Here is a 26,880-nt window from a genome sequence, read left to right on the forward strand (position 1 = left end):
TCTTACCTTTGTACACACTTCAATGCCTGGCATGCCACATCCTCTTCACTCTCAGGCTAAGTGCTCTTTGTCCTCCAAGATGCAGCGCAGGCATGACTTTCTCTTATAAATCCTCTCCTACCCCTCCCAAGACAAAGGTCAGTGTCTGTTCTCTGTGCTTGCTTGCTCTGGGACAACCTCTATTGTGACACTTGCTGACTATATTGTAATGTTCAGTTTAAATTTCTTCCCTTTCTACTATACTATCAGCCCCTTGAAGGCAATATCCTCTATCTATCCATCCATCCATTCATCCATCCATCCATCCATTCATTTTCTATCCATCACAGTGCCTGGCACATGAACAGACTCAAAAATGGAAAGTTTAATCCATATATGAGTATTTCTGTTATTCTTACATAAGCTACCTCGAGTTCAGAAAGGATGTCTCATTTTTAGTCCTTACACATTAAGAAGATGCTCCATAAATGTTTTCTTCCTTCCTCCCTTTAGCATTGGATAATCAATGTATGTTCAAGCATCAAATTGAAATGAAAAACTAAAGATGGCTGCCAATTTAGTATTTCGAACACTTCCATAACCTTTTTTTTTTTGTTTGTTTGTTTGTTTTTTCCGTTCCAGGTTCATTTCACAAAGTTTCAGTTTCTTTAAATAGATTCTCTTTCGGAATAACTTTAAAAATCATTATAAATAACTCATATCTATTTTAGAAATATTAGAAAAAGACAGAAAAATCACAAAGAAAATAAAAGGAGCCATCAATCTACTCACCCAGAGATGCCCATCATTTATCTGGTGGGGTACCTTCTTCTAATCTGTTTTCTGTGATGGTTACACACTGACTTCACTCTCTATCACCTGTTTCCAGACTGGCTCAAGGGCTGAAGTGGGCTGTTAATATGCTGGGGCAAACCCCCATCATTCATTCCATCAGAATTCAACCTAACATCAGTCAAAAAACAAAGTACGGACAGCCTGTGTGGTGGTCTCTCTAAATGATGAAGGCTTCTTAACGTGAGATTGGGCTTAGTTTGGAGCATGTTCTTCTTTGGCTTCAAACCATACTCAGACGCGTCTGAGTTTGGTATATTCTTTTCAGGTGTATCTACAGCACTGAAATTTCAAAGCACCTTGTCCCTAATTGAAAAATTAACTCTGGGCTTTCCTTATCTGTTTGATGAGATTCAGTCCAGTCTGACCGAATGTACTTCTTTCAAGTGGTATATTATATTCACAGGAGTAACTCTGTAATCTCATTATTAAACTCTGTCAATTCCTATGGTTTTGAAAGCAGGAAAAAACAATTCCAAATCTTTTGTCTTGGAATATATTTCAAATCTCTCCCACCTGGGAGGCTGCCTCAACGCCCACCACTGTGTGGATGTCTTAGTATTACACATGCCCTCTTTTCTCAGGATCAAGGAACAGCATAAACCTATAATTCTTAAATTCAGCTCAACTGAAAGGAATCCAGGAAGTATCTAACATTGTTGTGATTATTAGCAATCCAATAGAAAAAAAAAAAGTGCCCTTTCCCTAGTGCTAATATCACTAAGTCCCCCTGGAATTCTAAGTTCTTTCATGCCCAGGCTTGTTATTTTCCCCTGGATAGCCCTCCTCTGAGATTTTTCAGCAGAATATAAAGGACTATGTCCTGGCTCAAGCAAAGCACTTTCTCCATCCCCTCTCACACACGCAATTTCAATTTGCCTTATCAGAAGGAAGGCAGAGGCTCTGGAAATGGAGCAATGGGTTAAAATATCTATGGCCCAATCCACCTGTGTGGTAGCAGCAGGTGCTGACTTAGAGAGGCCTGAGAGCCCTGGGAATGGGCATGGAACCCTGCAACCTGGATCAACACTTTTCTTATCTGGGGTTTCTGTATGAGAGGAGAAGAGAGGCAAGCACAGGGAGACAACTGCTCAAAGTCTTCGGACACTTGGAGTGCTTACAGCTCAAGTTTCCCACGAACTTCACAGTCATGGAGAATTTGTAGCAAGGGTACCCAAATATCCTACCCTCACATGACGTTGGGAAGCCTAGGACACCTTTTTTTAAATGACAAGAAGCACCCTTTCTGACTTAGCAAAAGCCTATGCCCTTGCAGTAAAATGAGAAAAAGATACCACCTGTGGGCAGATTTAACCCTGCAAAGAAAAAGGCCCCTGTTCCACAGCAGATACAGAGCATGGCAGCTGAGAAGAGGCTGGAAATCAGCCTCTATCTGCCCTTCAGTGGAGCAGCTTTGTGTGCTGCACAAACTGTAGAACCACACATAAAGGCCCAACATCCTTTTGACGTAGACTCTCTCCATGGGCGATTGACTGGGATGGGTCTTCAGGGCCTTGTTACATCAGTAAAAGGGAAATGGTGAGGTCTGTAGAACCCAAGGCAGTTCAAGATACCCATGTTTCCCCAGGCCACAGAAACCAAAGAATACTGGGTTATTCATTCATTTAGCAAACACCTGTGCATGTGCAGGCCCTGTCTAGATGCTGGATGAAAGGCATGGGACAAGCCTCAAGGACTAGTTTTCCAAAAGAAAGTTCTACCCCCAACATTTGCAGGGCCCAGGCAAGAGAAGAAATGATAGCCACATACCACAAGCTGTGTGTGAGGCTTCTCCTCACTCACTGGCCCAAACTGGGCATCTGCTGCCCACAGGTAACTCCACCAGCTCCTTCACCATCACTATTTTCAGTTTCTCAAAGGAACCTGATATGGGAAGGCCAGGCTCATGTATGTCTTCTTTGGAGAAATATCTACTTAAGTCCTTTGCCTATTTTTCAGTCAGCATCCTTGTTTTCTCTTTTGCTACTGGGTTGTGGGGGTTTCCTATATATTTTGAATATTAACCCCGTTCAGATGTATAGTTTGTTAATATTTTCTCCCATTCCATGAGTTGCCTTTTCAGTCTGTTGATCACTTTGCTGTACAGAAGCTCTTGAGTTTGAAATTGTCCTAGTCCTACTTGTCTGCTTTTGCTTTTGTTGCCTGTGATTCTGGTGTCATATCCAAGAAATCATTGCCAAAACCAACGTCATGAAGACTTTGCCCTAGCTTTTCTCCTAGGAGTTTCACAGTTTCAGGTACTATCTTTAAGTCATTAATTCATTTTAAGTTGGTTTTATGTGTAGTATGAAAGTCTAGTTTCATTCTTTCACATATGGATATCCAGTTTCCCAACACCATTTATTGAAGATACTATCTTTCCCTATTGTGTATTCTTAGCACACCTGTTGAAGATCAATTGAGTGTATATGCATGGGTTCATTTCTGAGTCCTCTATTCTATTTCATTGGTCTATACGTCTATTTTTATGAGAGTACCATATTCTTCTGATTACTGTGGCTTGTAATATATTTTGAAATTAGGAAGTGTGATGTCTTCAACTTTGTTCTTTCTGAAGATTGCTTTGGCTATTTGGGCTCCTTTGTGGTTCCATATGAATTTAATTATTTTTCTATTTCTATAAAAAATGCCACTGGGATTTTGATAAGAAGTGGAACTAAGAGGACTTCATTCATTTGCACAACTGGTGTGTGCCCTAAAATTAGTCACTGATGAACAGAGGATATATGCTACAGACAGAGAGTTTCAGTATTATCAATTATACTCCAAATGTTTTTTAAAATTAAAGCCAACATATTAATGGAAGGTGTGGTCATCTCAAATATAATTTTAGCTGCATTCAGATTTCTTTAGCTTTGAACTTATATGTCCAACTGACAGCTCCCTTTAGAATCCTCACAAGCATATTAGAGATAGGTCCTAAACAAAACTCAAACCGTTCTCTATTTCTGTCACTGCGAACTTACCCATCTAATTCAATGTCACTTCATTCCCAAGTTTACTCATCAGTAAACTTCATCGACAACCAGTCAATTTTGATTTCTCTCTCCTTCCCCTTAGTTTGCCCTCCCCCAAGTCTTGCTGATTTCTTAAAGCCATCTTTTGCTCTCCATCCTTATTGCTATTCCTCAGCCCAGTCACCAACATCTCTTACCTAGACTAATATAACATCCTCCTACTTGGTCTCCCTGCTTCCATTCTCCACAGGGAAAGAATGGTCTTAAAAAGAAAATCAGTTCAGGTTAGGCCTTGTGTAAAATCCTTTAATGTCTTCTCACTACATTGGAATAAAATCCAGACTTCTGACCTTGGCCTATGAGACCTCCTGTGGTCCGCCGCCTGCCTAGCTCTCTACACTCATCTGATGCTATTCTTCCTTTCACTCACCAGCCTCCTTTCAATTCCTCAAGGGCATGCACATGCCTCCCCCTTGCCCATGATGATCCTCTCTGGCCACTCTACCCAAAGCAAGTGCTTCTCTGTGGTTCAAGTTATCAGCCCATTGTTTATTTCCTTCCTAACATTTTTTGTACCTGGCGGTGATTTTACTAACTACCAACTACCTTTTATTGTTTTTGTGTATTTCCTGTTACTATAATGTAAACTCCATGAAGCCAGCAGCTTCACATGTCCATTAGGAACTAGAGAGAAAGTTAATTCAGTTCAATGTCTGGTCCATAGGGTCCATAGTAAGTGCTCAAGAAATATTTACCAAGTGAACAATCTTACAACCATCTTAGAAATTCAGCCCAATTATTGCTCTCCAGACTTCTATTAATTAGGCTTCTAAAACATAAACAAAAATTCCTTTCTTATAAAACAAGCTCAAAATCAATAAAGGATTCATTATACTTTGAGAAAGTTTAATTCATATCTTGTCTCCAATACATTGTTTTCTTCAAATATTCACATTGGCTATCAAGTGGAACTCCATGGAGAATTAAAAAAAACCATCATGGATGTAAACTCATTTATTAAAAAATAATGGCAGTAGCATAAGAGTACTACATGCCTATTTAATGTGGAAAATATTTAAATAAGATCATTATGGCTCTCTTACAACATTTCTATTTAGTCTAAACCTCTCGTTCCTTTCCACTATAAATCTACTTTGTTTGAAATCTCGGAATGTACATACAGCCCAAGGCTTTACCAATGCCAAAACCAAAAAATGTGCTCAGTGATCTTTATCATATTTTGGAGTATTAATTACTAACAGCACAAAAAATTTAGCAGATAATTTTAACTATATATTCTTTATCTATTCTTTCTTCCAATCTCTTTGTGAATCTATAGCCATAATTTCCAAGCAATTAAATCCAAGGCAGGAAAAAAGTATGTCACTGAGACAAGAAGTAATTACAAAAACTCCTTAGTAAGCCATATCCATTTCATCTGATTTTTCAGGGTCACATGGTTTAGTAATTTCCTAAAGAGGAATAAACAATGGAGATTTTTTAAAAACTTAGAAATATAGAAAAATAAAAACAATTAGTAAACACTACCACCATCACCAACAAAAAATTCAACCCAATACTTACTCCAAATGTTTTAAATCAACATTGCAATTCATGTTTGCTAGAAATTCCTAGAATATACTCTGTTCTTTGCACATATTGAATGAAACTCATCATGTGCCCCTTGTCTCCCTAGGGAATGCCTATCCACTTATCAACCTGCTAAAGAGTTTTCTCCGTAAAAACCTTTGCATTTCCTTACTTTGGGTTCCTGTAGCATCTTGAACATATATCTTTTACACAGCAACAAATAACTATAAAGCATTGTAGACATGTGTTTACCATACCAATAGCAACTTAAGTACTTGTCCACTTGTCTTTGTAAGTCCAGGCTCTAGCACAGTGCCAGATACATAGTAAGTTTTCATTCTCCAAACATTTATTGCAAAAATGAATAATTAAGTCATCTCTTTTATTCCTTTTCCTAAAGATCTATAAATACGGTCGCCATATTTTATAACCCTAAAACTGACAACTATGTCATAAAGGATTTTGTTGTCATTTTATGAGGCATAAAACGGAAACATGCTAGTTTTGATGTTCAAATACTAGAATTTCTGAGATGTTTCACTGGGCAACTGGAGGCAATATTTGATAACTAACTTAGAAAATGTGGGATCTCAAGTTTCTATAGCTATGAAAGATGGAAACAGTGGTGACCTTCAATCAGTGGGATAGATATCTAACTCTGGCTTCTTTCTCATCTTCCCACTCCCTGTGCTCCAGCTTTCTTTCATTCAAATGACACAATGGTGAGGATGACTGACTTCCTGGTAACCTCACTAGCCCTGAATTACAGGTTGCTCTAGTTGAGGAGAAGGCGGCCTTGAAGCAACATTTCCTGATGACATTATCAAAAACTCTCTAGTTCAGATCAAATGAGGAAAATGCTGTCTTAGATTCATGGGAAAAGTCTGAAATGCAGATTATTTTAAGAGTACTATACTTTTTTTTTTCAGTCATACACAGGAGTTCCAAACATGACCATCAAATAAATAACAAAACCAGCTCAGATAGGAATGTTTTAAGAATGGACAAAGTTGAATTAGGTATTTTATACTGGCAAGTCTAAGAAATGTTTGTGGTCTTTAGATGTACCAGAACATTGTTTGTAATTGAGGAAAAAATTGAAAATATCCTAAAGAGTAACAGTGGTTTAACTGTGGTAGATCCACAAAACAAAATATCATACAACTATCAAAAAATGTAGAAGCATATTGAAAGTATTTGCTGTATATTATATGGGGAATAAAAGTAGTTTATGGAGCTAAATATACAGTAGGATGCTATTGTTGTATGAAAATCACATATGCATACATAGACAAAGGAAAAGCCTGGAACAATATACATAAAGTGTGAACAATGGCATCTCAGTAAAGTGTACTACTTTTTGCTTACCAGAATTTTCTACAATTTCTAAAATGAACCTGCATCTCTTCTCCCATTAGAAGGTGTAATTTAGAACCAAAGGCAAAAACATGATCATCTCAATAGATGCAGAGAAGGCCTTCAACAAAATTCAACAGCCCTTTATGCTAAAAAACTCTTAATAAACTAGATATTGACACAACATAACTCAAAAAATAAAAGCTATTTATGACAAACCCACAGCCAATATCATACTGAACAGGCAAAAACTGGAAGCATTCCCTTTGAAATCTGGCACAAGACAAGGATGCCCTCTCTCACCGTTACTATTCAATATAGTATTGGAAGTTCTAGCCAGAGCAATCAGGCAAGAAAAAGAAATAAAGGGTAATCAATTAGGAAAAGAGGAAGTCAAACTGTCTCTATTTGCACACAACATGACTGTATATTTAGAAGACCTCATCGTCTCACCCCAAAATCTCCTTAAGCTGATAAGCAACTTCAGAAAATGTGCAGAAATCACAAGCATTCCTATATACCAATAACAGACAAACAGAGAGCCAAATCATGAGCGAACTCCCATTCACAATTGCTACAAAGAGAATAAAATACCTAGGAATACAACTAAAAAAGGATGCAAAGGACCTCTTGAAGAACTACAAACCACTGCTCAAGGAAATAAGAGAGGACACAAACAGATGGAAAAACATTCCATGATCATGGTTAGGAAGAAGCAATATCATGAAAATGGCCATACTGCCCAAAGTAATTTATAGATTCAATGCTATCCCCATCAAGCTACCATTGATCTTCTTGACAGAACTGGAAAAAAACACGTTAAACTTCATATGGAACCAAAAGAAAGCCTGCATATCTAAGGCAATTCTAAGTGAAAAGAACAAAGCTGGAGGCATCATGCTACCTGACTTCAAAGTATGCTACAAGGCTACTGTAATCAAAACAGCATGGTACTGGTACCAAAACAGAGATATAGACCAATGGAACAGGGACAGAGATTTCAGAGGCAATACCGCATATCTACAACCATCTGATCTTTGACAAACCTGACAAAAACATGCAATGGGGAAAGGCTTCCCTGTTTAATAAATGATGTTGGGAAAACTGGCTAGCCATCTGCAGAAAGCTGAAACTGGACCCCTTCCTTACACCCTACACTAAAATTAACTCCAGATAGATTAAAGATTTAAACATAAAACCTAACACCATAAAACTCCTAGAAGAAAACGTAGGCAAAACTATTCAGAACATAAGCATAGACAAGGACTTCATGACTAAAACACCAAAAGCAATGGCAACAAATGCCAAAATAGACAAATGGGATGTAATTAAACTTAAGAGTTTCTGCACAGCAAAAGAAACAATAATTAGAGTGAACTGGCAACCAACAGAATGGGAAAAAAATTTTGCAATCTACCCATCTGACAAAGGCCTAATATCCAGAATCTACAAAGAACTGAAACAGATTTACAAGAAAAAAACAAACTCATTCCCAAATGGGTGAAAGAAATGAACAGACACTTTTCAAAAGAAGACATTTATGAGGCCAACAAACATATGAAAAAATGTTCATCATCACTGGTCATCAGAGAAATGCAAATCAAAATCACATTGAGATACCATCTCATGCCAGTTAAAATGGAGATCATTAAAAAATCAGGAGACAACAGATGCTGGAGAGGATGTGGAGAAAAAGGAACACTTTTACACTGTTAGTTGGGAGTATAAATTAGTTCAACCCTTGTGTAACTGTGGCGATTCCTCAAGGATCTAGAAATAGACATTCCATTTGACCCAGCAATCCCATGGTTTGGTTTATACCCATAGGATTATAAATCATCCTATCATAAAGACATATGCATACATAAATTCATTGCAATACTGTTTACAATAGCAAAGACCTGGAACCAACCCAAATGCCCTTCAATGATAGACTCGACAAAGAAAATGTGGCACATAGGCACCATGGAATACTACACAGCCATAAAGACAAAGAAAATGTGACACATAAACACCATGGAATACTACACAGCCGTAAAAAAGGATGAGTTCATGTTCTTTGTAGGGACGTGGGATGAATCTGGAAACCATCATTCTCAGTAAACTGACACAAGAACAGAAAGCCAAATACCATATGTTCTCACTCACAGGCAGGTGTCAAACAATGAGAACACATGAGCACAGGGAGGGGAGCATCACACACTGGGGTCTGTTAGGGTGCTAAGGGAGGGACCGTGGCGGGTGGGGAGGTTGGGGAGGGATATGGGGAGAAATGCCAGATATAGGTGATGGTGGGATGAAGGAAACAAGCCACCTTGCCATGTATGTACCTATGCAACAATCCTGCATCATCTGTACATGTACTCCAGAAGCTAAAGTACAATAAAAACAAAGAAAAAAAAGGGGTAATTTGCTTGTTTCAGTATATTTTGTTTTTCTAATATTTTTTTCACATGACTAAAATATATATCTTATGAAAGTTTGCTCAAAAGTAAATGTCATTTAAATTCTTCTCCTAATTAAAGAAAAGGTTGATAGACCGTGTTAAAATTAAAGCAGATTTCTGAATTTTCTATGAAAAAATGAATGAAATAGGAGAAACCCAGCAATTTTCATGAATGTTAGGAAACTCACTGACTTCATATTCCATCAAAATTGCAACATCATTTCCCTAGCAAGAGTTTTAGTCTGGAAGATTTCCTAAAGCCTACAACACCTGCTAACATGCAAATACATTAAGACATACATGCCACAGATTTCTGTGAGCAAACAATCCATACATTTTCCAAAGCACTATCTATCACCATTAATAAACATTCACTGAGTTCTTTTTCAGTGAATTGGTATTAGTAAAGATAGATAAACTATTGTTCCTTTCCTTCAGGAAATCTGCCCTAAAGATAGGGGATTATTCCATATATTATATATATTCTTTGAGTTTCCATTTATTCAAGTTGCCAGTTTTCTTAATAAATAACTTTACAATTTTATAGAAAATTCCTTTGTAATCCTTATTACTTTTTGTGGTAAGAACCACTCCCATTTAACAGATGAAAAGACTAAGGGACACAAAGATTAACAATTTTCCTAAAATCAGAAAGCTTGTAAGTGAGAAGGTTAGGTGTGGAATGTAGTTCTATCAGCCTGTAGAGACTCAGCTCTTTTAACCATTCACACACACACACACACACACACACACACACACACACACACACACACACAAAGTTACGGGTACAGGCATAGGGTACTATATCGATTCAGAGGAAAGCCAATACTACCTAGAGCCAGAAGAATCAGAGGACATTCCATGGAGTGCGCGGTACTTGATTGATGTCTTCAAAGACAGAAATGCATTATCAGGAGAGATAAGTAGTTCCAAGAGAAGGTATTTTTCACTGCTGATTACAAATATGGCTTGGATATACCTCAGTTCTCTTCTGTAAAGGATCCAGACAGACTTCCCAACCCACAAGAAAGAACCTGACAATATTCCATGATTAGAATGAAATCTTAGTGATTCAAAGTGAGGAAAATGTTGTTTCTTTCCTATCATTACTAGTCCTCTCCTCTCACACTATTCAGCAACAATTTTGCCAAGGAATAGGGAAAAGAATCTGCTCCTAAATAAAACCTAAGAGGACAAGGAACTATTTTTTTTTCTTTAATTTACAGAACTCACTGAAGAGAGAAATGTCTCTGGGTTAGGAAACTGGGCCAAAGTTATAGAAATAATTGTGTCATGGGTGTGGAACTAAATTTCAATTAATAAGTGGAAAAAAGCCATCAAGAGAAACAGATGACAAGGGAATAAGATGAATCAGACAAATCCATGAAGGAGGTAAATCAGTAAGCCACTAGCTTGAACAGTTTACTCATGTTTAGAGTAAAAACATTTACTTATAAAATTGTTCCCTCTCATAATAATGCCAAAAAAAGAAAGAAAAGAAATTGTCTTTTATTCTTTTGATTGTTCCCCCAAGCTATAATCATATAGATGTAAAGGAGTATTTCTTGTGAAAAACTTAATACCAATTTACCAATAAAAGGGGAGGGAGATGACCTTTCACTTCAGTTCCTTTTTAACCTCAAGAATCTAGAAGAACCCACATCCTCCTTTAGCCATCTGGCTGTCTCCAATTGTGTTCACTGTACTCTGCCTTAACTCCATTTGAGTCAGGCTCTAAGTGCACCATTCCACCACAATGGCTCTCATGCAGGTGACTTGTAACCTCTTTGCCACTACATGCAGTGCTCAGTGATTTCACTTCATTTTATTTGTCAGATCAGCTGAACCTGACACAGCATCACTCCATCTTCTCTCATATGTTTTCTTCACATAGTTTCTAAAGTGCTGTGCTCTCTTGGTTTTCCTACCTCTCTGATTGCTCCAGCTTGGGTTTTTTTTGTTTTTTTTTTTTCTGATCTTTCAATGTTATAGAATGCTTCAAGGTTCAGTTCTTAGTCTCTTAACTGACACTTTCCCCTTAGTGATCTCATCTACTCTCCTGACTTCACCATCCACAGGCAGATAACTTGCAATTGTGTATTTCAGTCCAGCCCTCTTTCCTGAACTTGACTCAGGTGTCTAACTGGTTACTTGATGCCTCCACTTGAACGTCACACCTGTAATCCTAGCACTTTGGGAGGCCAAGGTGGGTGGACCACCTGAGCTCAGAAGTTCAAGACCAGCCTGGCCATCATGGTGAAATCCCATCTTTAAAAAAAAAAAAAAGACTGTATATTTAACACATGCAAAACTTAACAGCTAATGCCACTCACCTCCACAGCCCCAATCCCACCCCCCGACCCCACAAAAAAAAATTCTACTCCACCCACAGATTTCCATATTTCAGTTGATGGCAACTCCAATCCTTCCTGTTGTTCAGGCCCCAAAGCTTTCAGTTATCCTTAACTTCCACTCTCGTGCCCACCTTAAACCTACTAGCAAAATTTGTTGGTTCTATCTTCAAAATGTATCTAGAATTTAGCCACTTCTTCCACCTCTTCTGCTACCACCCTCATCCCAGCTGTCATCATCTCTTACCTGGATTGCTGGATAGCCTAATAATTGGTCTCCTGCTTCTACCATGCCCTCAGGGTCTATTCTCAACACAGCAGGAGTGTTCCTTTTAAAATCTGAGACAGATCACGTCACTCCTATGCTCAAAACTCTGCAATGGCTCTCATCTCACTCATACAGCCAATGTCCTTCATACAATACTATGCCACCTGTGTTTGCAATAATCCTCACCACTGCCCCTCTCTCTAACTCCGTTTTTCCCTTCAATGACTCTGCTTCAGCCATCCTGAGTTCCTTGCTGTTCCTTACATGTGTACACACACACACACATATTTACATGTGTATATATACATAGTAATTTGCTTATTTTTTATGTTTAGTATTGCCCCTCCTTGTTAGAATGTATGCAAAAGGTGGATTCTACAGGGCAGGAGTCTTTGTTTCATATACGGAAGTATCCTAAGAGACTGGCCAGTGTGAGGTACATACTCAGTGCTTTAATCAAAATTGCCTAATGAATGAATTTCTAGTCTCTTAGCAAACTATAAAGGGCTCAGCCATGTGACTGAACTTGTTCCACCAAGAATCTTACTACATTCCTTTCTCTTAAAAAACATGTGCACCACAGTAAATGCTGAATAAATGTTTGTTGGATGAATTCTAAATGGCATTGTGATTGTAAATGGAAGAAATAATCTCACCACAAATATCAAGAAATCAACAAAACAAAACAGAAACTGTGTACCATTTGTTCATCCATTTATCTGTCTATTAATTCATCTACTCAACATAAATTTGGGTAACTATAATGTGCTCTGCACAGGTGTTAGGGACATAAATAAAAGGCTTAGTCTCTATTTTTGCATGGGGCAAAGAGAAAATAAACCATACAAATACAATTCAGACTATTAATTGCCTTTACAGAGGGAAGCCCTGGGAACAACAGGATCACAGAAGAAAGCACCTAACTGACTGAGGTTGTAGAGGCAGGAGCCACCAGGGAAGATGTGCCCCTTGAACTAAATTTTTAAGGAGTTAATTAAGGAAAGAGAGTTGGCAGGGGCTGTGGATGAAGGAGGGAGGAGATGCCGCTTTAAGCAGAGGACACAGCTTGTCTGAAAGCACAGCCAGTAAGTATACACAGAAAGCACTGAACTCCAGGCAGCTCAGTTGGCTAGAGTCCTGGAATCCAGGAGATATGTTGAGGCAGAGAGGGCTTTTACTCATGCTACGTAATTTGATTTAAACTTTAATTTAAGGGTAGTCATGACCGCTGCATTCTCAGGTTTGCATTTTACAAATATCTGAAAGCAAGTAGTATGGTAAATGGGGCCTTGAGAAAGACCATATTAAAAAGGTACGAAATTTAAATTCAGAGTTAGAAATGCAGTATAAACTGGTAAAGAGCCCCAGGAATTTTAATTCTTGACTCAAAGTAACCTGACAATTACAGTTATATTATTTACCTTTTTTCCCCCTAGAGGACTCAAAAGAAAAGAGCATTAAGGGAAATAGACTCAAAGAAATTCTTAAACAACACATCCTGATTCAAATCCAAAACCTAAATGAAGTGAAACAAACAATGAGGAAAACCACCCTCAATGCCATTCTTTATTCAACAGGGAGCTCACAATGATAGTCCAAGAGAACATTTACAGTGCCAAAAAAAATACCCAATCCATCCATCATCCCCTCACTTCCACTGCCTCCCACACCTCATATTTTCCTTCCCAAAAGATATCAATACTCAACAGCTACTTGTCACTCCCAAGTTCTGATAATCCTCTTGGCATCTCAACATTAAAATCTTTCTTTGTCCTTAAAGCAAGGGAAAGGGATTGCCGAATCCCAGGAGTGATTTACCTCCGACAACCATTTTACTCTGCTGGGGCACAAAAGATCTTTCTCAATTGTATTCTTTCACAACATGCCTTGTTAGCCAAGCCTTCAGAGGTTAGTTTGGTTTGGAGGACCACTGTAGGCAATGGGAAAAAAAAACAGAATGATACCGGGCACTAATACAGAACCGAACTTCTGCAGATAAACAAAAGCAATAGGTCCTCTGTTCTCTAGTTTCAGTCATGTTGCCTTAAAATTTATAAATGGGTGTTTTTTTACATCTCCCCGAGTATTTATTCTAGAAATTCAAAAAGGAGAAACAAATCAGACACAAAGAGGTCCTGGGTACTAGTACCAAATACTTCTCTCTCAGGGTGGCTCTTGAAATCTGGACCACTGATCCGAAATCAAAGAACAGCACACTTTCTATATAGGTCGGTAGTACCTATATAGGTATATGCATAGTTCAGCTTTATTTACAAAGTCCAAGTTTCTGTTTGAAAAAACAAAGGGAATCTAAAATGGAAGGAAAGCTAAATATGGCTCCAAGAACACAGAAAAAGGTCCACAAGGGTGAGTGAGTGAGTGTATGTGTGCATGTGCACGCACGTTCATGTGTGTTTGGGTGTACATACACAAGACCCAAGTATTTGACATTATCTGCCTAACCTTATTCCGTTATAAAATTATTTTCACAAACCAGCTACATATATAACTAAAAGTCACTGTTGAAGTAATTTCTAAATATTTACTGAACTTCTAAAAATAAGACTAGCCTTTTGGAACCAACTGTGCCTTTTGATGGTTTGTTCCAAAGTGTCTAATGTAGTGACGTGATAGGGTGAAACTGGAAGTCTGATCACCAGTTCTAGAATGTTTTCAAAGAGAAGTTTTCCTTTTTTGGATCCTTTTACTTGAATTGATTTTCTATGAAGTAAAGTTTTTAAAAAGTAAAGTTTCTCAAGGATTGCTCAATTCCTCCGGGTTTAAATCTCTACCTCTGGGGAGAGCTTCCCATAGAGAAAGAAGAGGTAAGCATGATCCTTTTTTGAATCTTGCTGTTACACTTTTCCTTTAAAAAATGCCACACTTCTAACTTTCAGAGTTTTTTAGGGGAAAAGAGGGGAGGGAAGAGTCACATTGGTTCTTGCCTTTGCTTCCTTAGGAATGACAATCTAAGAACAACCAAGGATACTGTATAAATTAAATATAACACTGTGTATATATATGTATAAAGAAAACAATAAAAAAAATCTAGAATTTGTGGGATTGGTAATTTCAAACTTCAAATATAAAATCAGTTAAAAATATGTAAGGCAGAGCAGGGCAGGACTTGTTCATAAGGCAGAGTGAGCATCCGGCACCCCGAGGAGTGAGGCCAAGTATTCAAGGGAGGGATACTTCAGGCCGATGCAGTAAAGGAAGAATGAATCCGGTCTTGGAAGATGGGGTTGAAAATGTGCAGAGTCCTGAGGCTTTCATACTCTAAAAGGCTTTCCTCTCTCACTTGACAATCACTTTTCTCTCTCACTTGACTATCATGATTTATAGACTTTTCTTGATCAACTCCACTGGGGATATTTTCCTGGAGAAACACTGGAAAAGTGTGGTCCACTGTATAGTTTTTGATTACTTTTTTGAGATGCAAGAGCAAGCTACTGAGACAGAAAATGTGCCTCCAGTTATCCCTACCACTCACCACTGTCTGTCATGTTTTGTTTTGTTTTGTTATTTTGAGATGGAGTCTTGCTCTGTCATCAGGCTGGAGTGCAGTGGCACAATCTCGGCTCACTGCAACCTCCACCTTCCAGGTTCAAGCGATTCTCCTGCCTTAGCCTCCCAAATAGCTGGGATTACAGTTCACCACGCCCAGTTAATTTTTGCATTTTTAGTAGCGATGGGGTTTCACCATGTTGGCCAGGATGGTCTTGACCTTGTGATCTGCCCACCTCGGTCTCCCAAAGTGTTGGGATTACAGGTGCGAGCCACCGTGTCCAGCCACCACTGTCTCTTAAGTGTTTACCACCATAAGATCTTTTTTGTGATTGTAATCCAGACAGAGGTCTCTGCCCTATTTGTCACTGAGTTTCTTCACTGAGTAATGGACACGTTTCAGAATTATTTTGGGGTCTGTTCAGAATTAGTGATCAAGGTCAATGTGATTGTGGCTTACGAGGCATTAAAAGAGATGCTTGGCATTGGGTTTCCAAACTGACTTGTTGGCTACCAAGTCAAATATCCTCAAAGAATGGATAAAGCCTGCCACTATCCTTCAAACGGTTTTCAACACCATCACAGGAAGCACCAAGTGGGTGACCAATTTCCCACTGGATAATTGTCAGTGGTGCCTTAGCGATGTACTGGGGTGAAATACACCAACAATGAGGCCCATTTTGATGTGATTGAAGAGACTGATGCCATTATTGATACGGCAGGTTCTACAATTGCTGCTGAAATTCAGGGGGTGATTGATGCTGTATCAAGCTGATTGGAATGCCAGACCTTACACTTCCCTTGATGAACCCCAGGTGGTTGGATGATGTCAGCTTCTATCCTTGTGTTTGTTTCAAGCGCTGGGAATCTGAGCATATCCTTTCCTTCATTCCTATCCATTTCCTTCATTTCCTGATAGAAATTTCCACCTGCTCTCTTATCAGTACACAGAATCTGGTTTCAGTCCCAGCATATGTCAAACATGCTATCAGTTTCTGAGATAGTAGTTCACTTGTATGCTTTGAGATAATGGTGGGACCCAAGCAGGCAATGGGGAAGACTATAGAGGGAGTGACAGTCACCAGCCAGATGCTCAAAGAGGTCCTGAACATGAGCCTGACTCCACCACAGGTGATGCACACATTTGGCCCAGTCACAGAGATGCTGTTTTTGGATATAGGAAAAACAAATCCCTACAAGCTACCAAGTTTGAGGAGGATGATGAGTCTTCACATTGAAGATTCCAAACCAAAACCATGGTTCTGTGAAACCATTATTTCCTTCTATACACTTTAATTTTTTACCTATTACTATAAAACAAAAAACAAACAAACAAAACAAAACAAAAAAACCTTCCTGATATCTTCCTCTAATATGATAAAATTAACTTTCAATTAAGATCCAGCAGCTGGCTATTTTTGGACTTAGGGTCGTCTGGATATATATGGAGAAAAGTACAAACCCTTTAAAGGCATAAAATACATGGCTAAGCTAGAAAGTTCCAAGTTTAAAGCTGAAGGGAGAGTTTGCAGAGGGAAGATCATGAATACTTTTTCTACTTATATAAAAGTCAAAAGTATCAGCCTGACTCCCAGGACAGTCCCTCCTGGGTCCACCCATCCCTTTTTCTCCTTTGCCTGCAGTGCTGTGGAACTAATAAAGGGAGGAAAGGGTCACCAGGGAGAACTGGACCAAACTGAAACACAGCATCACCAGTTCTCAAGGACGAGGTGTGTGATTGGGGTGGAGATGCTTGATGCTTGTGTAACCATTTTTAACATGGTTTCTACAGAAAAAGATCAACATTTGTTGCTATTTGGCTTTAATTATCTAAAGCTGATGAAAGATTTGATTTTTTTTTAAGGTAGAAAGACGCTGGGCATGGTGGCTCAAGCCTGTAATCCCGGCACTTTGGGAGGCTGAGGCAGGTAGATCACCTGACCTCAGGAGTTTGGGACCAGCCTGGCCAAAATGGAGAAACCCTGTCTCTATTTAAAATACAAAAATTAGCCAGGCATGGTGGCCTATGCCTATAGTCCCAGCTACTCAGGAGGCTGAGGCAGGAGAATCGCTTGAACCTGGGAGGCAGAGGTTTCAGTGAGCCGAGAATGCACTCCTGAACTCCAGCCTGGGTGACAGAGCAAGGCTCTCCCCCGCCCCCCAAAAAAGATTAGAAAGAAAGAAAAATTGGAATAAAAATGAATGTTAGTCAAGGAAAGGCCTGTTAAGGATCTGATCTATGCAGGAGGAGGAGGAGGAAACAGAATTAAAGAAGACTTACAAGATGTCTTTAAATGAAAGATTGGCAAGAAAAGTGAATAAATTCTGTATTAAGGAGGGATGGGAAGAAGAGAGTTGAACTGCTTTCTTTCTGATCTGACCCCTCATGTATAAGAAACACTTGTACTTCTAGAAAAGGACTAAGGACTTCTTAAATTTGAGTCTGCTCTTGACATGAAAACTCCAATAGAATCATATTTTCCCTCGAAGACTGTGATGATATCAGACTAGTTTTCAGACACTGCCTGCTGCTGGCCTTCAGCACTTGGTCTCTTATCGGCAGTGAGAAGGTGGCTACCTGAAATGCTTCCTTCCCTACCCTAACACAATTCTACTCACTTCCCTTTACAGAATTCACCAGCCTTTTCCCTATTATGTGATCCTACCATGGGATTTAAAAAATAATAGGTGGTGATCTGCCCGCCTCAGCCTCCCAAAGTGCGGGGATTACAGGTTTGGGCCACCACACCTGGCCTCTAATTTTTAAAATTTTTTAAAAAGTAGGAGTTTCAGAGAAGCCAGTCCCATAACCCCCAGTGTAGCCAGAATTTGTGTGTCATCGTATTGGAGTAGAGAGGGCCAACTCATTTCCCCTGAGGGTAGACATGGCTGTGAGTGATCTCACATCTGCATGTGTCCATGCTGGACTGGTACTGGATCCCAACCTTCCTGTCAGAAACTCTTCTGTCAATCACCCTAAGAGAATGCTTACCATGGAGGATATGGTTGCTCCTTGAAGCTGCTTGGTAAAGTGGTCATTTCTTCCTGTTCTTTGGCTTTGTACTCTACCATGTATTTATAACAATAGCTAGCTACCAATCCCCTTTTGTTCTAAGACAAAAAAATTCCCCTAAATCTTTGAATACAATTAATGCTACAGGGAAAAAAATATGTAAAGCTGTAAAACCATGACTTCCTTCTACACACTTTAATTTTTTATCTATTACTAAAAAAAAATCTTCTCCATCTCTTCCTCTAATATGAGAATACTGTTTTCAGGATGATTACCTATCATTTGATTCAAAACAGAAGTAGCAGCACTAGCAAAATAAAGCAGGTTGCTACAGTTAGCTGGGAAATAGGCTTTACCTCAAGTAATTAAAAAAATATGTCTATAAGGAAAAAAAAAAAAACCAAAAGGGCCTACATTCAAAAGAAAAAAAATAGAAATAAGGACTTGAGAAAATGTCCTTGGTTTCCTCATCCCTTCAATCCATAGCACCTGCCTCACAGGGTTGTCTTGGGGATTTTAAAAACTCATAAATGTAAAGCACTAAAAAGAGTGTCCGGACCCATGTTGAATGCTCAAGAAATATTAACATATCATTATTATTATTACTGGCAAAAGCTCGTGTTATCAGGCCATTTATCACTTCCTACCCAGGAAGGCAAACGGTCATAAGGGAATCACAATCTGGTGAAAATCTTGGCTGCCAAGCAATGATAGCTTTATTTCACAGAGAGCATACTGAAGACATGGCTCAAGATTTCTAAAATCTGGAAGGAAGAGGTAGTCATCAGAGAGGGATCAGTACTTATGATTTCTAGAAGGGGGCTATCACCTATAAAAAGAAGAGTAAGGCTTGTTTTGCATTTGCCAGAGGTGGACTTGAATTAATGGTGGAAGTTAGAAGGAAATGTTTGCTCACTATAAGAAACGCTAACATCAGAAATAATCACTTTATAAAAGGATAGCCTGCCTTGAAAGATAGTATATTATCCTTCAAGTGAAAGCAGGAGTTTCATCAGTCAAGGATGTTAACTGCCCAGCGTCGTTGTAAGCACATTCCATGTACGGATCCATTCAATCCTCACCACAGCCATTCTACTCCACTGTCTGTATTCTTAACCACCATGATGTGCTGCCTACCTCCCAGCTCTGGAATCCTGGGCAAGCTACTCAACTTCTCTGTGTCTCCATTTTCTTATTTATAAACTGAGGATAACGGTAGCACTTAGCTCAGATAATAGTGATAGATTAAATGCACTGATACTTTGCTTAGCACTTAGAACAGTCCCTGACATACAGCAAGTATTTTATTATTTTTTACACAAAGGACATTTTAACTTTTAAGAAAATTTTTACTTGGATGGCAAGGTACAGAAGCCACAAAGAACTCTGTCTTGGTTATAGTGAGCAATCTGACACAATTTTTGCCAAATAAGTGGAACTCAAGGCTTGCCTTCAGCCCTGATTCTCTAAGTCATGAAAAATACGAGCAAAACTGCTACAGTGAGAGACCTACATTGAGACAAGTTTCTCTATACTTTGTCAAGGCTGATAAGGTAGAGCCTTGAAAAAAGTGCCCTAGTCCATAAGCCTCTGCTCCCTTCTCTTACCATCCTCAATGCCTCAGCCAATCATTCAAACTACACTTGCAGCACAACACTTAACTGCTTCACAGAGATTTACCTAGTACCCACTTAACCAATTCCCAAACCAAGTCAATCCAACCCACTTCCTTTGTGCCTGCCACCCAACTGCAACCTGGCATCCAACATAGCCTACTAAGCCTTCTACTTGTCCTAAACTTGCTCCTGTACAGATTCTCAGAGGAAACATTAAACCTTTTCTGCACTCGAGCTTCCAAATGACCTCCTGTCCCTATCCTCATGTATCCCAGATTCCTCAATAATTGGAAAATAGGCACAATCAGAAACAAATTCTACTTTTCATATAGCTACCTCATACCTCTAAACCCCCTGCAACAACAAATCAACATTTGCTGATACCTTTGCCTAGTCTTTTCACTCTTTCCTGTTTCAGAAGAAAAGTATGTTTCCAGATCTCCTTTCCAAGGCCAACTCTTTCTTCTGTTCTCTGGTGCCACTCAGGAAATAATCATCAAGATCTTGGTTCATTGTCTGGCAACCATTTCCTTGATTCCCACCTCTGTTAGATTTTCAAAATTGTTCTACTAATCTATAAACATACCCAGAAGAAAAAATGTTCTCAGACCTGTTTTCCTCATTTAAGTCTTGATTCTTTCCCCAATTTTATTGCCAAGTAAAGTGGTCTCTTGCTACAGGTATGTAACTTGTTGAACTAATAAATGTGAATCACTGGAAGGCAACCTGATACAAGTTATTCTTGATTACAATCAATCTTTTAAGTACGCTTAAGGGTCCTAACATCCAGCAGCCTTGGATTTAATGACCCTTAATTATTTCTCCCATTTACACTGTGTGCACAATAAAGGAAAATATACCAGAGGTTTATTATATGTGACAAACTGTACTTTAAATAAATGTTGCTATTGGCTTTAGGGCTTCTTGCACAAAGTTTACAGATTAGCAATACCAATACTTTAAAAATGCTTTTTGAAGGATAATTCTCACACGAGCTAAATAAGCCCTTACATTCTACAGAATGAAGTTATGAACAATACTATGATCATGTAAATTGTCCATATACCCTTAGAACCTCATCTGATTTAAAAACTTACTAACTATATAGAATAAGCTTACAGAAATAAATGTTTCCATACCTTCAAGGAAAAGGATCTAAAATAGGTGAGAACATGATATATTTAAGGAAAAGAAAAGCAAGACAGGGTGAAGCACAGAAAAGAAGGAGAAGAGGGAAGGACCAAGTTCCTCAGGGCCTCCTAGCCCAGAATACATACATTTTGGCATACTCATGAGAACAACAGGAAAAAAATGAAAAGCTTTCAGCTGGGAGATGGATCAGCTCCGCAATTTCAAAAGGATGACTCTACTTGCTGTATGGAGGGTGGATGGACAACCGAGTGTGATGGGCACAAGTGGGAGTTAGGTAGTTGCTTCAGAAGCCTAAGAGTGAAATGCTGGTAGCCTGGATCAGGGTGGCAACAGAAGTAGAAGTAAGGAGATAGATTCTAGCTGATAAAAATCAGTCAGACTTGAGGAATGACTAGATATGGTGGAAAGAAAAGAAGAGAGGTGTCAATGACATGTTGGTTTCCTGCATTTACATACATATATACATGGAAATGCCAGTAACACGCCTTGTACAATATATACCAAATTGTTAACAGAAGTTACCTGTGGAGAGGGAAAATGAATTTTACATAGTTAAAAGCAGACTTAAAAAAAAAAAAACCACACAGATATGTACATTGTTTAAATATTTTATAATCAGTAGGTATACATTGCCTTCATACTTAAAATCATGTGTAATTTACCTGCCTGAAAAGGATAGGAATGGCATTTTAGGGAGAAGGAACAATCTATCCCAGGGCACAGACACATGAAAGTACATGACATACTTGAAGAATATCAAGTGGTCTAGCGTTTGCAGCATAAGAAGGTAAGAAGATGTATACTGGGACAGAGATGAGAGGATTGGAGCTATTTCAGAATACAGCCAGATCATAAAGGACCTTCTATCTAAGGCTAAAGAAACCATTCCTTAAAGAGGTTTTCAAGCAAGAGAGTGAAAACACATCAAGTTTAAATTTTAGAAAGATTACTCAAGAGGTAGTATGAAGATTGAACCAAAAGGAGACAGAAGACAGGCTGAAACTTAAGCAAAATCAGGGGCAACAGATAAGAGAAGAAATTTGAGATTCATTTCAGAAGTTGACAGGACTTGGTGATTAAGCTAATCCAACAGAGAAAAGGAAAAGTCAAAGAGGCTTCCATGGTTTCTAGCTTAGGATATTAGTGATGACATCAATTGTGATAATGCAAGAACAGGTGAACTGAGAAAATTAACCACTTCTGTGTTGAAGACAATGAAGTTCAAATACCTCTGGAAGCAGGGCAAGGTACTCAACAAGAGGTCAGAATATTTAAGTTTAAATTTAAAGAACAAGGTCGAGAATGGGAGCACATGAACACTATTAACCAGAGAGGATTTTAAACCTGTGGACAGTCTTACCCTCGATGTAATTTCACTCCATCTTGAGGCAACTGTCAAGAGTTGACCAGTTCCATTTATTCTCATAGTTGTAAAAATTCCACAAAATTGTTAGTCTCCGTAAGTAACTTTAAAAAGTCAGAGCTTTTTTGTTGTTGTTGTTCTGAGTTATTTTTCCCCTTTACTCTTTGTATGCCATTCTTTCTGTAAAATTATCTAGTTAAGGAAGATATATGAGGTATAAGGAAGCATAATATAAAAAAATTTGCTATTCTTATTAAATATTTTGTCTTAATTGTAAAGGCAAAGAAAAGAACATTCCACTATTCTGCCTTTAGCAAAACCTAAGTTAATAAGAATTACCTATGTGACTCTCCACTGATTTTCCCTTGCAAATCATCATCCCTTAATTCACCGACATCCCCAAAGCAGACAACCAAGCTGCAGCCTTAACCACAGAGGTTAAACAATTCACAGTCCTGTTGTTGCTGTCAGAAATCCAAGTTACACTGTACCTTTGTCTAATCAATGATGCCCTAGTTTGGTGGGAGATGGAGAGGAAGGACCTGTTGGCAAGGAAACAGCTGCTTTCTTCCTGAACAAGGGAAAACCAGTAAGGTGACAGATGGGTAGAGCAGAAAAGCAGCCAAAAATTGCCCTGGCTCCTGGTTGGCAATCATTTTTGGAACTGAAGCACAACTGAGTATTTTAAAGTATATCAACAATTGAGAGAGTATTGTTTACCTGGGTGCCCCGAAGTTCAACAAGCCTTTCCACACATTTTCTACATTTCAAAACTTTTTAAGTTTCAGTAGTACAAAGAGCCTAGCCTCAGCCTATGTACAGTGGGCAAAGACTGCAAGGCACTGTCCCATTTCACTTTAGGATTACACCCAAGCAAATGCACTCTCTGGTTAAAAAAAGAAAAAGAAAATTTTTACTTTCTCTATAGTGTATTTGTCTGACTGACTAGAATTACTATTAAAATTTCATTAAAAATGTTTTTCTTAAATGTTTACTTTTATACTTAATTTGAAAGATTTGTTGCAAACTTTTATAATTTGTTCTTTAATCATTTACCCTCCCAACCACTTCTGTACCCAGAAAACTAAATATCCAAGAAATCCTGGGTAAAACAGACAACTACTAGATTGATATAACTAAAGTATTTAAAAGCTGTAGAGTCAAGTTATCCTTCTTCATCAAATGGAAAATGGCAACCACTGAAAATAGCATTAAAAATTAGTGTGGGCATGAAGTATGAAATTTTAAACATCAGTTTACTATGCTGAATAAGTCAACATTTATATTTTCATCAGAACTTAATAATCCCATAAATAAATAGAGCTCTCAATTATTTAAAAAAATCAAGGGATAACATATGTATTTAGACATATTAGCAGCGTAAAGATGTATGCTTCAACACACTTATTGGGGAAACGTCTGAAAATATTACTACACTGAATTCAAGGGTATCCGCAGGAACCTGACATAGAAGTTCTCTAGAATAACATCATTTCAGGAAATTTCAAAAAAGAAAAGGGGTCAAATAGGAAATAGCCTCAAATTAATCGACAAAGTTCAGTGCTTGCTCCAACTTGATTATTCTCTCTCCACTGCAAAAAGAGTCTCAAGATGAATGAATCACTTAGACGAAAGTTCATCTAGTGGAATAAATGGAGAAGCCGCTTGGGCAGGTGACACAGGAGAGTCGGTGGTAGTGCTGACTTTCGCTGGTGAGTTACAAGAAGATCCGGCACTGCTGCTGTTTCCATCAAGGGTATCCGAAGATACACACACACCAGGATCTGAAAGCTGTGCAACGTCAGAAGAAAGCATGTTGGTGATGCCCTGGAAAAATCTCTTTGGCTGATACTCAGTTTCCATTTCACATTTTCTTTTCAATGGTCCAAGAACACTTGGTCTAATGCAATTGATAGGGCTCTGGCTTCTCCGGGTGGTAAAACGGGTCGTTGGGCTGGGAATAGGGCTTGGAGGCAATCCGTTGCTACTTACAAAACTTTGCAAGGATGGCGAAAAACACTGCTTCCCAATTCCCCGAGTGGGTGACGGTGCTGGTGACACAGGAATGAAATCGATGCGCTTGGGTGAGGCGGATTTCTCCACGTCGTTGTCACTCAGGCTGAAACTTTCCTCCCAGGAGTGGCTTATCTGCATTGCGGTCTGCACCTCCCGCTCGTGGACCGTCTCTCGGTTGATCAAGTCCATGCCCTCTTCTTGTTTAATCTGGTGCAAGCGGCTGCTGTGCATGCGGACAGGGGAGGCCGGTAGCAGCAGGCCGTGGCGGCTCGGGAACGTTGTGCTGTTCCGCCTGGCGCTCGGCGCCTCGGCCTGGAACACCGGCGAAGTGTCACTGAGGCCGTGGATGAGGGGGGCGCTGTTAGACCTCCTGAGGCCCCCGCCGCCGCCGCTGCCGCCGCCCTCCGCCGGGCTCCCGCCCGTACCCGGAGGCAGCTCCAGGTCTAGCTCCATCTTCTCCTGAGCCATGTCGGGGGCAGGGAGGCGGGGGAGGTGCTCAGTCAGGGACCTAGGATTCCCATTCCCCGCAGTCCAGGGCCGCCGCCGCCGCCGCCGCCACCGAGAATCTGTCAGCGGGCTCTCCCCTCTGCGCATGCGTGCTCCTTCGCGCAGGCGCCCGCGCTGTCCGTTCTCGCGGCGCCTGCTTAATGCGTAATATCTGTGCGGCAGTTGTAGGGGAGGGGCGCGGAGGGGTCGGGCCGCTAGTTCGTATATTACTTTGGCAAATAGCTATTGAGCGCAAGCTCCCGTTGACGCACGTCAATAAGATTGCATTCTGGAGTACATACTCCTAAAACAAATACAAGCCCTGAAAGAGAGGCCCATGGTGATGTGGGGCCGTGTGATGGGGAGTGGGGCTTGGCCTAATCAGAGAGGGCTTCCCCGAAAAAGGAACAGTCTCCTGAAATCCGAAGAAGTGGGCGAAATGGGTGCGGTGTAGAACTTTGCAGGAAGCGGGAAGCAGGGCTTCCCAGCCAGGTGGCAGGCGGGAACCAGGAGGGGAGGAGACAGTGTGGTCAGTGGAGAGTGAGGGCTGGCGTGATGTGGGGTGGTGGACCAGACCACATTGTGGTCTTTATCTTGAGAACAATGAAAACTTAAAAGGGTTTTCAAGCATAGATGTAATAGCAACTGAAAAGCTTAATGGCCCGCAGTCTGGAGAATAGATACTGGGAGATTAGAACCTTACAGAAAAAAGGCCACAGAGGATGGTAATTTGCACTAAGATGACAGTGTGGAAGTGGAGATGGGGAGAAGAGTAAATCTGAGAACTATTTAGGTTAGAGGAAAAAGCCCAAACCAGGGATTGAATTACTATTGATTTACAGTCATATTTCCAGCACAAGCATATGTGTGATGCATGAAGCAGGTAGGTCCTCACATTTAAAAAATAAAAACACCATTCTTGGCTTATGTAATTAATATAAAACCTTGATATCTCATTAAAAGTGGGTTCATATTTATTTGTTCATTCATTTATTCAGTCAAGGTTTTTTTCAGCATACTTACTATGTGCCAAACACCCTGCTAGGAAATGGGCCCTAGAATGAGAACATTTCATTCTTACTGAGGGGGAAAATAGAGAAATAAACGCAGGCTATTTTCACATAGTGGTAAGTCTTAGGAAAAATAAGATGGTGTGATGGAGTACTACTGATAGAAGGCAGGGGACAATTAGAGCGGAGATCTAAATGACAAGAAGCAGCAAGACGTGGAAATCTGGGGAACGAGGATTCCAAGCAGAGAGAATACCAAGTGCTAAGGCCCGAGGCAGCCATGAGTTTGACGCGTTAGCAGAAAAAGAAAAAAGGGCAGTGCCCCTGAAGCGTAAGAGTGGGAGTGTTAGGAGAGGGTAACAGTTGGATCTCATTCTGAGTATGAAAAGCCACTGGAGGGTTTTAAGCAGGGGACTGATATTATCTGGTTTATGTTTTAAATATCACTTAGGCTCTATAGAAAACAGGCTGAAAGAGGACTGGAGTGGAGGCAGAAGGATGGATTCAGAACCTATGGCAACAGTACAGATAAGATTCTTGGACTAGGGTTATAGCAGTGGCAATCGAGAGAGGTAGAGAGACTGAAGATATGTGTTGAGTTGGAACCAATAGGATTTGCAGATGGAACAATTTAGATTGTGAAAGAAATAGATTATTTGGAGGCTCATAGCTTGTTTTATTTAAACTGGTGAGATGATAGTATTATTTACTGAGAGAGGAAAAGAGCACATTTAGAGTTGTAAAAATTAAGAGATATGAAGCAGAAGAACAGATGTTGGAAAGAATCAACATTTTCTAAGTGCTTACTCCCTGCTAGGCACTTTAAACACTCCATAGTCCCACTTAATCCTCACTGAAGTCTTATAAATTAAATATTGTTATGCTCATTTTATAAAG

At 39.5% G+C, this 26,880-nt stretch overlaps 2 protein-coding genes and 1 pseudogene across 6 annotated transcripts in view; 1 reads left to right on the forward strand and 2 right to left on the reverse strand.

Annotated features, from left to right (window-relative positions):
- The window catches only part of PIP5K1B (phosphatidylinositol-4-phosphate 5-kinase type 1 beta), a 344,249-nt gene that overhangs the window by 240,089 nt on the left and 77,280 nt on the right, over positions 1-26,880 (reverse strand). The gene's annotated exons all lie outside the window — the stretch shown is intronic.
- LOC116559710 lies at positions 15,554-16,623 on the forward strand (annotated as a pseudogene).
- On the reverse strand, positions 18,106-25,109 carry FAM122A (family with sequence similarity 122A). The gene has a single exon (XM_032290963.1). It carries the CDS (start codon positions 25,079-25,081, stop codon positions 24,092-24,094), a length of 990 nt encoding a protein of 329 aa, XP_032146854.1. The 5' UTR covers positions 25,082-25,109; the 3' UTR covers positions 18,106-24,091.

Source organism: Sapajus apella, unplaced genomic scaffold (genome assembly GCF_009761245.1).
Source record: "Sapajus apella isolate SASKATOON/1434 unplaced genomic scaffold, GSC_monkey_1.0 scaffold24, whole genome shotgun sequence".
Classification (NCBI taxonomy): Eukaryota; Metazoa; Chordata; class Mammalia; order Primates; family Cebidae; genus Sapajus; species Sapajus apella.

What these genes read in the sequence shown, in the direction of transcription:
- FAM122A (XM_032290963.1), bottom strand. Translation starts at nt 25,081, where the DNA reads ATGCGCAGAGGGGAGAGCCCGCTGACAGATTCTCGGTGGCGGCGGCGG.